The sequence below is a fragment of the Macaca mulatta genome, chromosome 4, assembly GCF_049350105.2.
Source record: "Macaca mulatta isolate MMU2019108-1 chromosome 4, T2T-MMU8v2.0, whole genome shotgun sequence".
Taxonomy (NCBI): Eukaryota; Metazoa; Chordata; class Mammalia; order Primates; family Cercopithecidae; genus Macaca; species Macaca mulatta.
Window position 1 is genome coordinate 22288077 of NC_133409.1, and position 12750 is coordinate 22300826.

Sequence of the window (12750 nt, forward strand, 5' to 3'; positions counted from 1 at the left end):
GTAACCCTCCTTAAGTTGAAAACTTGGTTGAAGAGGATGACCTTCCTTGATAGAAGAGGACCATTCTTTAATCAAGGGTGTTTAAGTAGCTCTTTAAGCTCTCAAGGTAAAGGTCTCACCTGCACTGTCAGTCTTATAGTCAATCATAATGTATCAACACATAAAGAAACTAATAGCTATAAAAATTGTTGAAAGGCAAAATTCATCACGCCTCAACTCATATAAGCAGGAAAATTGTAAGTATTTTATATTGTTTATAATTAACTAGGTCTTTCTCAGAGTCCCTACCTAGCATAAGAAAAGAAACTTCATTTAGTACAATGTTGTTTATAACTTAGTCTCACTATTTTAAACAATCTTTTTAAGTATTATTCAGTCTTTTCTGGATAATAACCCAACCTCTCTTATTTTCAGGCCATCCCCACTACTTCTGCCTTCCTTTCTAAGGTAGTGTCAGGATATATGTTGGGTACGAGGTTTATGTGACTTGTAGAGGCATGGTGAAGAATCCTGTGAACCCCACTGTGCCCTCCAGATCTTTACTAGTCTCAGTGACTAATCCAGAATTCATTAAGGAGTAACTGATCTGACCCAGCCTAGGTATCAGCCCCTGTTGGCAATCTGTGAATTCTTTACCTATTCTTTTGACGTTTCCCCACTAAAGTGATCCACCCTTGTCTCTCTCTAGCTGTAGGATTCTCAGATGCTATGAAGCCCTATACATGCTCTCAAGGCCCAGGGAATCCATTCTTGTTTCTGCTGTAGGCCCACAGGGAGGTACTTGGCAGAATCTCTAGCTCTGAACAAAATGTTCACCCAATATAGGAAACAAAGGAAGTTTGGAAGCATAAGCTAGACATTTCTGTCTGGACAAGTCATTCTACCTTCTCAACAATGCTGAGTCTCCCATGTCAAAGTGAAGGTCCTCCACTCAATGATCTATTTGTAATTCTCCCGAACTAGGGGTGAGTGAGCAGTTAGTTTTGGTGGTACCCATCTCTTCTAATTGAAGCCTACAGAGGAGGTTTCCAAACCCAGATATCCAGTATCTCACCTTCCCACCTCTATCAAGTTCTCTTCTTTCTTCACTTCGTCAGGGCTTGGAAGGAATGAGGGCTCTACTCACTACCTTTTTTAATTTGACTATCCTTATATAAAATTATATGTTTTTATAGAGACAATTAAAACCTAGTACTTAAAAAGGAGCTAAAGGACTTTAGATGCTCTCTATATTCCAAACCTGGTTTTCAAGCCTACTGACTTCTTATAAACAAGTACTTGCTCTCTTTTTTTTTCTGGAGCTATATGGCAGATCGGATCAGGGAGAGAGAAGTGATAAAGAAACAGATTAGGAGGTACTTAAAGTATTAGTACTACTATATGAATAAATATACTCTTATAAATTATAAGTTCTTTGCAAAGTAATAAAGAAAACAAACACGAGTTCTAACAGACATGAAACAGTTTTGGAAAGTTGCTTACAGAAGGCCCCTCTGCAGAGGTGACATTTAGGCCAAAGAACTTTGTAAGAAAATAAGATACTAGTCATGGGAATAGGGTGTGGATGGGAGTCAGGGAACACACTACAAGTGGGGAAAGCATGTGTAAAGTCCTAAATTTGGAAAGAGCTTGGCACATTTTCGAACCTGAAAGAAAGCCAGTGTCGCCGAAGTGCAGTCATTGAGGGGAAAGGATGAGATGAGATCAGAGGAGGGAAGCGAGATCATGCAGGTCTCACAGGGCAGGCAAAGAGTTGGATTTTACAACACTACAAGGGGAAGCTTTTCAAGATTTTTAAGCAGACATAATCTTTACATTTTTAAAGGATTACTCTAGCAGATATGTGGACAATAAATTATAAATGGGCAGGTTGGAAGCTATTAAAGACGACTAGATGAGAGATAATGATGGTGTGGACTGAGGTAATGCCTGTGGAGCTAGAACAAGATTATAATCACTAGGTAACGATGGCCCAGAAATCATTATAGATATTGTATTTAAAATAGCTAGTATCCATTTGGGGAATTATAATGTAATCTCCATTCCATTATAATGTGGCAAGCAAACTCCACTTCCATTTATTTCGTTTCCTGACAAGCACCTCAGGTCAGAGTTGGTACTCCATATCAGAATAAATGGTATCAGGAAAAACTAATATGGGACTGTTTCAATGTATTGATCTGATGACTTTACATGTATTTCAAGGAATTTACATACCGGGTATACAGTGCCAAGCTTGGCTCTATATTTTAAAATTAGAATCATATCTGAGAAATAACCAAAAGACAACCTAATCTTTTACGTATTTCTCATTAACCTGTGCCATTTAGAAATGGGGATGATACAAAGATGTCAATGAAGAATCATTAGACTGCTAAATGAGATATTATAATCAATGTCAGATCACAAAATTTAAAAAATAGAGTTTTGATGATTAATCTAAGAGTTGTCCTCAGAGTATAGAGGAAAAATGAAGAATTATAATTATCCATAGGAAGCATTTTATTTTTGATTTTATTTTTGAAAATAAAGTTGTGATTCAAAAATATTGCCAAGGCATAGATGGAATCTCTCAAGGTTGGTCATATTTCAATTAGGAGGTTTTTACAGTTGTCCCTCCTTATCAGTTTTGCTTTTTATGGTTTCAGTTAGTTGAGGTTAACCATGGTCCAAAAATATTAAATGGAAAATTCCAGAACTGAACAGTTCATAAGTTTTAAATTGCATGCCATTCTGAGTAGTGTAATGAAACATGAAACTGAGACATGAAACTATCCCTTTGTCCAGCATATCTATGCTGTATATGTTACCTACCCATTAGTTGACTAAGTTGTCAGATCAAGAAAACATAGTATATATAAGGTTGGGTACTGATATGATTTGGCTCTGTGTCCCCACCCAAATCTCATGAAGAATTGTATCACCAGTGTTGGAGGAGGGGCCTGGTGGGAGATGATTGAATCATGGGGGCAGATTTCCACCTTGCTGCTTTGGTGATAGAGTTCTTATGAGATCTGGTTGTTTAAAAGTGTGTAGCACCTCCTTCTTTCTTACTTTTGCTCCCTCTCTTCCTCCTGTTCTGGCCATGGAAAGACTATGCCTGCTTCCCCTTCACCCTCTGCTATGATTGTAAGCTTCCTGAGGCCTCCCGAGCCGTGCTTCCTGCAGAGCCTGTGGAACCATGAGCCAATTAAACCTCTTATAAATTACCCAGTTCTCTTTATAAATTACCTAGTTTCTTTGTAAATTACCAGTTCCTGATAGTAGTGTGAGAATGAACTAATACAAGTATTATTCTTGGTTTCAGGTATCCACTGGGGGCCTTGGAACATATCCCCCACAAAAAAAAAAGGCCATTGCCATACTTATTTATAACCTGATTTATTATGCAAAAAATCAAGATACTTAGTGAGATTATTTAGGAGGAGAGAAAGAAAAGGAAGAAGGAAGAGGAGGCCAGGGAAGAGGAAGGCAGGGGGAAAAAGAAACCATCCTTATAGCTGCCACTTAGCCACTTGCACATCACCCACTCATTCTACCTCCAAAAGTTCAGCCTCTTGTTTAATCTGTGAAATCCACTTAAGCAGAAATTCCTCTTTTTTTCATTTATGGAGGTTTTAATTTACATTTAATCCAATCATTACTCTGTACTTAATTTTCTGATGACAAACACATTTGGCCTGTTAATATATAAAACCTTCCTGTTCCACCATGCAGGGACAAATGAGGACTAAGAAAAGAGGAGCTATATAAAGCAATAGTCATCTAAAAGTAAAGAATAAAACTTGTGTTCTCAAACAGCAATGAATTGGCAATGGAATGAAATGAAGAGGCTTTTAATAATCCTAAATGTATTTATTATATCTTGTAAGTAAATTAACAATGAAAACTATAGCCTTGGCATAGAGGATCTTCCCTTACAAATATGTCCTTGTCACCATTCTGTATCATGCAGTGTATACTTGCACCAAGTTATAGTTACAAATATTCAAACATATTACTCTAAACAAATTTGCAGGTCCTTCAAGTTTGTTAAAATTTACCTGGGCTGGTTGTTTTGGCTCCAGAAAAATACTCATTATACTTGAAGTATCTCATTTGGCTAAGTAGAGGTTCCAATTCCTCCACTCACCATGCAAACCCTTTACAACTCTTTTCCTCAAGTTTTTTTTTTTTTTTTTCAAAATAGCACAGGACTCATTAGCTATATCCAGTGTTAGCCTCTGTGAATATTAAGGACTTCGAATTCACAAAGCAGTTGAAGTTCGATACATGAAAACGTCATAGTATTTTTCAGTATTAAAGGGAAAAGTTTCTACAGTTATTTAAACAAAGTACATAAAATATAGACTTCAAAATTTTCCTTACTCATTATACCTAATCCTGGAGAGATGCAATTAGTATCCAGATGTACACAGTTTTTAAGATGTAAAAATAACATGGTGAACCTCTGTGTTCTCCCATGGTTGCCTCCTACACCTGAGGGACTCTCCAGTAATTCCAGTTGCTACTGTGATATATCTATTATAAAACCCCAAAAAAGCTCTCACTTGAAGTAGATTGCCCTTTGATCCCATTTCTTCTCAGGAGTTGTGTGGTTGTTGTGCAAACTAAAAACTGAAGAGAATCCTGATGGCTGGGCTTTCTATCATACATCCCAGGAGAGGAAGAGAAGGGTAGGAATGCTCTGAACCTGGCATTCCATTAATAGCTGAGTACAGCATAGCTATCTATGGGCTCACCTGACCTAGAGTGCATCCAGGTGCTGAGTATTTAAGCAGTAAATGGAAGGTGTAGCAGGGCTCAGTGCAGACTTTCAACCCCCTAAGCTGGGCCTGTGATCTCAGAAAACTGTCTCAAATAAATATCAGTTCCCTCTGTACTCTAAGGAGAGTAGTTAATCTTTATCATGACAACTTAAGGCCATGGCCAGATTGACTGGTATTGCTGAGATCTCCATTTCCTAGCCAAGCTTGTTTTCCTGGTTGGCAATAGATCTTTAACCCTTCCCAGGGCTTGTTAGAGTCCTGCAGCTGTTGGAGGGCTTGATGCAGGGCTTATTTGTATTAATGATGTTCAAATGAACTTCAAAACCAGAAAATGAAAATTTAAAATTTTCATTTCAAATGAACTATATTTTTATTAAAACAATGGCAATTCAATCAATAAATTATTCAAGATAATACATTTTCCCACTCATAATCAGGAATACTTTTGTAGCGCTCCTCCTTCCTCCTTCTAGTTGCATTTTTTATACCTTTAGCTAAAGTTCAACTTGTCTACATTTTTCTGCTCCACAATACAGCAATTTGTTATTAACTTCCCTGCCCCGAACAAAATAATCAAACACATCAGTCAAAACTGATAGTTTAGTGATCAATTTCTAAGCTGCCTATCCAAAAATATTGCATGATTGTGATGAGGCACGTTAACCCTTGGGGAGAGAGTGGAATAAGTGATTAGTTTGTAAATATTTAGTTAAAATTTATTTTGTATTTAGGTATCCCGGGCTTTTTTCTTAAGCCCTACATGCAAGGTTTTCAAATTTTGTATAATTTCTTATCCTTAATTTATATAATTTTCACCATTTCTCCCCAAAATGATTATGAATCATTTTTTATGCATTATTATCTAATTTGGTCAGATGTGTGTGTATCTGATCTCCCTGTAAATATCCCAGAGATTATTAAGCTAAATCAGAAGCAAGTAGTGATTCCAATCTTCTTCAAGCTGGAAGATTTAAATAATACAAAAATACGCACCAGTAGAACATCTAACCAAGGTGCCCAGCTCTTAATCATCTTTTGGCTCAAGTCTGCATAATCCTCTAAATAACACAGCATAGTCAAGGCAGTACAACCATGGTGTGCATCCGCATACTGCTAATTCCTTTTGCACTTGCCTGTACCACACAGTTTAGCACTTTATTACATGTTGGCTTGGCATCCAGCTGCTCCGTGTGGGTGTCTTTTCATTCAAAACACATTCTGAGATGCTGAAGAGCTGTGTCCCTGGTTTAAACACCTCTGTAATCCATACAATCCTTGGCATGTTATGGTGCACATAGAGAGTTCATACTTACTTGCTCTTTTAGAAACTTCTTGGGTAAGACAATTCTTGGAAAAAGTTGTCAAGACTTAAATTTCTGCTGAGACTTTCCACAAGGAGGCAGATTAATACTCAGAATAAAAGCTTTTTTCCTTATAATTTGACTAAAAGTCGCTCACTCTTCTGAGAAATCACCATTAGAATTTAGTAATGGCCAGGATTCGCTAAAGTTACAATACTTAGTCATTTTTTTGTTATGTTCATAAACAGATCACAATTTGTATAATTTTTAGTAACACTATTTCTTATTAGTCAATGTCAGCTATATCAACAAAGGCAATCCAACTTTTTAACAATATATTCCTATTTAGTATAATCTTTTAATATGTAGATTAAGATACTAGTCAGATCATATCTCCCAAAATAAAAGGCATACATGTGTGTATACTGTCTCTCTCTCTCTCACACACACACAGAGTGCTTTTGTTAGAATTCACTTACCCAGAAGTATTTTACTCTCCAAAATGTTGTTTCTCAGTGAAATATCATTTGTATATAGAAATAAAAAGAAACCATAATGTATTCATAAATTGACACCATGATTGATATTTTATGTGGGATATACAATGTTTAAGTTCCAGTTTTTATTTTAACAATTTAACCAACTGTATCAAGAGGCCTAAGATTGTATATGCACATGTTTTTGTTTGGGGGGTGCTTATGTTAACATAATTAACTTACAGATCATCGGGACAATTTCTTGGTGGCTCCAGTCTCCCTCCTGTTTGCACATAGTTTAAAACATCAAGGTTGGAATGAGCTGGATAAGGCTGATGACCAAGAGTTAAAATCTCCCAAATCAGAATTCCAAAAGACCTAAGAATAGTAGAGGGTTTGCTTTAATTATACTTATTACAAACACCAGGTTTACAGTAGTTTCTCCAACAACATTTTTCCTGGGGCTAGCAGGGTCTACTTTGTCAGGGTATCATTGGCCTCATAAAAGGCAAATGGGAGATATAAAAGCAGGCTGACAGGAAAAACTAGAACAAGACACTGCGTATGAGCAAATACTTCAAAGGTGATAGGCAGGCTTGGAGGAGGCACACGTGCACACACAGACAGAGACACAAACGCATATGTGTACTCACATGCATGCACATCCATGCACATATACACCTATGCACACACAGAAACAGACACACATGCACATGCATGCACACACAGAAACACGTGCACACACACATGCATGCACACATACATACACGTATACACACACTCATACTCTTTCTCTCCCTGACTGAAACCCCACTGTAGGCCTCCATTATCTAAGAATTTCAGAGCATTGACATGCAGACACACCTAAGGGTGAGCACAAAAACACTTCAGCATTTTCCTCCCAAGTTTGCAGGGGATAAAGTGCCAGTAAACATTGAGAGGGAAGGCATGAATAAAAATTGGCAGCACTGAGAAATTTTATCTCATTCGTAATTTTGCCTAGGGCCAGCCCAACTAAAAAGTCATTGAACAAACCTTTACATTTTGAGCTGGTCTCTGGTCTTCTGTTTTCTCACATTAAAAAAGCAAGATTAGATGTCCTTTTAAAAATCCCCTCTAACGTTTGATGATTCTGTCAGCATTACTCTGTGTCCTGTTAAACTTACCATACATCAGATTGCGTAGTGAAGATTCCATCCATCAAACTTTCTGGAGCCATCCACCGAACAGGGAGCAGGCCTTCCCCTCTCTTTCTGTAGTAATCATTTTTATAGATGTCTCTGGCGAGTCCAAAGTCCCCAATCTTCACTATCCGTGGACTGGTATAGTCTTTCACGGAAACAAGGCAATTTCGAGCTGCCAGATCCCTATGGCAGAAGTTATATTTAATAATAATAACAACAACAATAAAGTTCCAGAAATCAAACAAGTAACCATAGTAGGTCTGTAAAGAAGAGAAACTTTTTTTTTTTTTACTTTAAGTTCTGGAATGCATGTGCTGAACGTGAAGTTTATTACATAGGTATACATGTGCCATGGTGGTTGCTGCACCCATCAACCCGTCATCTAGATTTTAAGTCCTGCTTGCATTAGGTATTTCTCCTAATGCTCTCCCTTCCCTTGCCCCCGACCCCAGACAGGCCCTGGTGTGTGATGTTCTCCTTCCTGTGTCCATGTGTTCTCATTGTTCAACTCCCACTTATGAGTGAGAACCTGCTTTGGTTTTCTGTTCCTGTGTTACTTTGCTGGGGATAATGGTTTCCAGCTTCATCCATGTTCCTGCAAAGGACACGAACTTATTATTTTTTTATGGCTGCATAGTATTCCATGGTGTATATGTGCCACATTTTCTTTACCCAGTCTATCATTGATGGGCATTTGGGTTGGTTCCAAGTCTTTTCTATTGAAAATAGTGCTGCAATAGACATATGTGTGCATGTGTCTTTACAGTAGGATGATTTATAAGAGAGATTTTTAATAGAAATTATTCCTAGTTTGAAGGAATTAAAATGTTTAATTATCTTGTGTGCTTTACCTGCACTTCAGGTGATTATTGTGCCAATATCCATAATAACCCTGTATCCAGAAAAGAAATGTACCTGTGAATGAAATGCATCTGTTCCAAGTAGACACAGCCTTTAGAAATATCTACACACAGGTCTACGAGGTCAACCAAGGTGAGTAAAGGACCATAAAACTGTAAGAAATGAAGGAAAAATTACAGGTAGTTTTCTAGTTTGCATGAAATATATACATACATGTGTGAATATAAGTGGATACATGTATATGCATATACATGTATGTTTGTGATGTTTTAAAGGGATTTTTAGTTATGATTATAAGAATTCAAACAAAGAGGAAAACAAATTTAGATGTTTTCTATGCAAATATACGTTAAAAAAAATGACAGCTATGTTTAGTAAGTAGAGGCAATATGGAATCTTTATTGGAAAGACCTCCAGGTGTCAGGCCAGACAGATTGAGATGTGAATCCTAGTTCTGCTATTTACTAGTTGTGTGAACTTGCTTAAGTTACTTAACTCCCTAAGCAAATTTCTCACGTGTAAAATGGGCAATAATACTGACCTTGCAAAATTCAAGTAAGTTACATAATATGGCTGGTCAATAACAGGCACTTAATAAACATTTGTTGCTCTCATAAGTAGTCAAAACGATGACTTATTTAGTGCTAGCTGGTTTAATTATTGACCCAATGACACTCTGTCTTGCCAGTCATGACAATGGGTTTGTTTCCCGTATGAACCCCATATAAATTGTTAGCAATACCCTATTTCAAAGTTTCAAATTACTCCTCTCATCTAAGAGAGCGAGCACAATTATACACTTGAGCCTGTACTGGTTGCAATGATTTCTACATGGAAAAAAGCCAGTTGAAGTGTTTATTAGTACCATATTGGGAAAATTCAAAGATCCTGCCCTGAAGCTATATTATACTGTCTGTCCCTTTCCAGTGCTCTGCAATTACCCTGGTTCAAGCCTTTGTCATCCCTAATCTAATGCATTCAAAAATTTCCCATGTCTCCAGCCTCCTATGCTTTCATTAGCTTGCTTTGTTGTGACCCCCTTCCTGTAGAGTCTATTATGAATTCCTGAGCACCCCCAGGCTGCACAAGCCTCTCTACAAGTCTATTAATTTCCTACTGTTTCTCCTCTCTCTATCTGTGCTTCAGTTACACTGGTCCACTTGCAGTTCTTTATTCCTACTCTGCATTTCTCAGCCTCTCTTCTTTATTCCTGCTATGATTTTTTCCCCTGGAATGTCCTCCTGTTTCTTGATTTCCATCCACAGCCTTAGCTGAGTATCTCAAATGATTCCCAACCTCCAAGTCCCTCAATTCCTTAAAAACAAATGCTCTTAAGTGCTGTTCTCCCTACCTCCTCTGACACATTTATCTCTTGCCCCCAAACTAGGAATATTCTGATGTTCTGGGGCTCACTATTGCCATGGTTCTTCACAGCCACACCTAGGGCTAATAACTAGGCTCTGACCTTACTCCCAAATCAATCCTTCTCCAACCTAATTCAGGTCCACTGTCTCATGGCCCATATCTGAGTCCTTGCTGGGTGTCTTGAATGGTTCACTGGTTCCTGTGAACGGAACCCTGCTCTACTCTCGGCAAAACCTACTCTACCTGTGAAGTCTTTCTCTAGGCCTAGGATCCTACTCCCTAATTTCAGCCTGGTGGCTAGTGCCCTGTTCCCTGCTGACAGATTTTCATAATGCTGGTGCCTGCTTGGATCTCTGACTACTCTCTCCTTCTGATATACCATGTATCAACCTGTTGGGATACCGCATCACCCCATGTTGGGTTTCCTTGACTCTAGATGCCACCCTGGACTGCCACCTGTCATCTCTTGTTAAAACCTTCAGACATATTAAACTTTGATCTCAGTCTATCCCCAGTCAAAGCCTTTCGTAACTCAGTGGCAAAGCACAGTTCAGCTACTGTTCTACCTCCTGCTTTGGTTGTGTCTGAATCAGTAGACCTCTTCCATGAAGCCCTCTCAGCTTTCCTCAGTTAGGAATCGCTCCTTCCTCTGGGCTTCTACAGTATATTCTCCACTGCACTCTAATGAGTCCACCTACTTCCTACTTTAAGTGGATTATTTAGGTATCTGTAGACTTTCACCTGTAGACTTACAACTCTACCATGTAACAAGTTCCTTGAGTGCAAGAACCACATCCTTCACCGTTGTATAGTAAACACCCAGCAAAAATTTGGTGAATTGAATTTTATCTGGAAGGCAGCACGTTTACTACATATTCATATTACTTTGACAGTTTTTGTTTGTTTGTTTCACTTTTTTCTATCTTAATACAATCCTTTTAACAAAAGTTAAGGCCAGGTGTGTTATCTCACGCCTGTAATCCCAGGACTTTGAGAGGCCAAGGCAGGCAGATTACTTGAGGTCAGGAGTTTGAGATGAGCCTGGCCAACATGGTGAAACCTTGTCTCTACTACAAAAAATATACAAAAATTAGCTGGGCATGGTGACATGCGTCTGTAGTCCCAGCTACTCAGGAGGCTAAGGTAGGAGAATTACTTGAACCTGGGAGGCAGAGGTTGCAGTGAGCCGAGATCATGCCATTGCACTTCAACCTCTGCCACAGAGCAAGACTCTGCCAAAAAAAAAAAACAAAAACAAAAACAAAAAAAAAACAAAAAAAAAACAGTTAAAAGGAACCTTAGGAAGTTTTTGATTCAAAATTTCATTTTGTAGATAAAGAAGCTGAGTCCTCAAAGCAAAGGACTAGACTAAGCTTTCTGGGCCTAGTGGCAGTCAATTCTTAGGCATCCAACCCAACAAAACAATCCTTGAATGCAGGGAGAGAGAGAGAAAGGCTTCTGCTGGTTCTTCTGCTATGGTGCCTCTGAGCACTCCACGTGGGGAGACGCTGGCCTCAAAAGAACTCAGCATGAGAGGCAGTAGCATTTGTGATGGTTCCCATAGGCCTCAGGCCTTCATTCTGCCTTCAGCACCTAACAATGTCTCTGTGGTTGTAGCGAAGGAGACAAAGCCCTGCAAGCTGTTTTTGGCAGCCACCAGGAAAGGCTGCGGAACAACTGAAGTGCATGTGAGAACCAATCTTTATAAGCATTAGGATCCTGGGTGAATCAAAATGATTTGGAAAAAGTAGATCCACGTTTTTTTCAGTCTATCCCTTTTTCATCCTCTCTTCACTTTTCATACACTTAGCCCCACCACAAAACAAGACAATCTACAAATAAAATGTATTGTTTAAGATGAGGGATTGAATGTGTGCATTTTTAGTTCCACTCTCTCCCCAAACCTTACTGACATGGCAGTAGAGTGAACACTTTCATAATTTCACAAGGGCAAAGCAACTGTCATGAGAACTGACATGGCAGACAAAGCATTCTGGAAGAGGGAAAGCAGATGGAGGAGTGGTAATTTAGCAGAGCCAAGAGGATGAAAGCTGACTGCCTACAGAAAGAAAAGGCAAGAATTAAGCTGTTTTTCATCATGGAAGGTCATAAAGTCTCCAGGACAAGGAGAAGGACTGAAAGCAAAAAGAACGTTTAAGTTATTTAAGGCCTAACTAAATCATAGATTCTTCTACCACAGATGAAGGCTTCTGTCTATAGAAAACAAACAAATAAAAACAACAGAAACCTGAACCAGAACAACTCCAAGTTCGGAGATACTACCAGTCACACTGAGGCACTGTACTGAAATGGAGAGAATTAAAATTAAATAAGAGTCCACATACTGAGCCTTGAGACCTCCAGCCCCCTCTAAATGCTCTGAGTTGATGCATCAGGCATTTACTGTCCAGAGGAGAAACGAGCAATTTCCTCCCTGGTTAAACTGGCATATGTCAGGGAAGAGATTCAGTTACTGACATTGGAGGATCCCCAGTGGAAGAGCAGGGTCCCACCTAACACCAAAAGGAAACTTCCTTGGACACATAGGTTCCCATCATTTTGTTAGGCCTCATGATTAAATATGAAACCAGCCAAGAATACTAGACATCTGAGAAAGATTCTCACATTGAATCAGATTCCAAAACAAAGAGGGACAAGGAAGCCAAGACAATGCAGGAAGCAAATTAACATTTTTTGAAAAGTATAATTAATACCCTAAAAAAGATGAGTAAAATTTTGCATCTATGAAGAAAACCAGAATATTATTTTAAAAAGCAGTCAAAACACAAGAATA

At 38.5% G+C, this 12750-nt stretch overlaps 1 protein-coding gene across 1 annotated transcript in view; it reads right to left on the reverse strand.

The window, feature by feature from the left end:
* Window positions 1-12750, reverse strand: part of ROS1 (ROS proto-oncogene 1, receptor tyrosine kinase) — a 144274-nt gene that overhangs the window by 15325 nt on the left and 116199 nt on the right. The window contains exons 40-42 of the mRNA XM_078001181.1: window positions 8646-8743; window positions 7713-7913; window positions 6790-6924 (exon numbers count right to left, since the gene is read on the reverse strand). Coding sequence (XP_077857307.1) covers window positions 6790-6924; window positions 7713-7913; window positions 8646-8743 — 434 coding nt within the window. The remainder of the gene's footprint in view (window positions 1-6789; window positions 6925-7712; window positions 7914-8645; window positions 8744-12750) is intronic.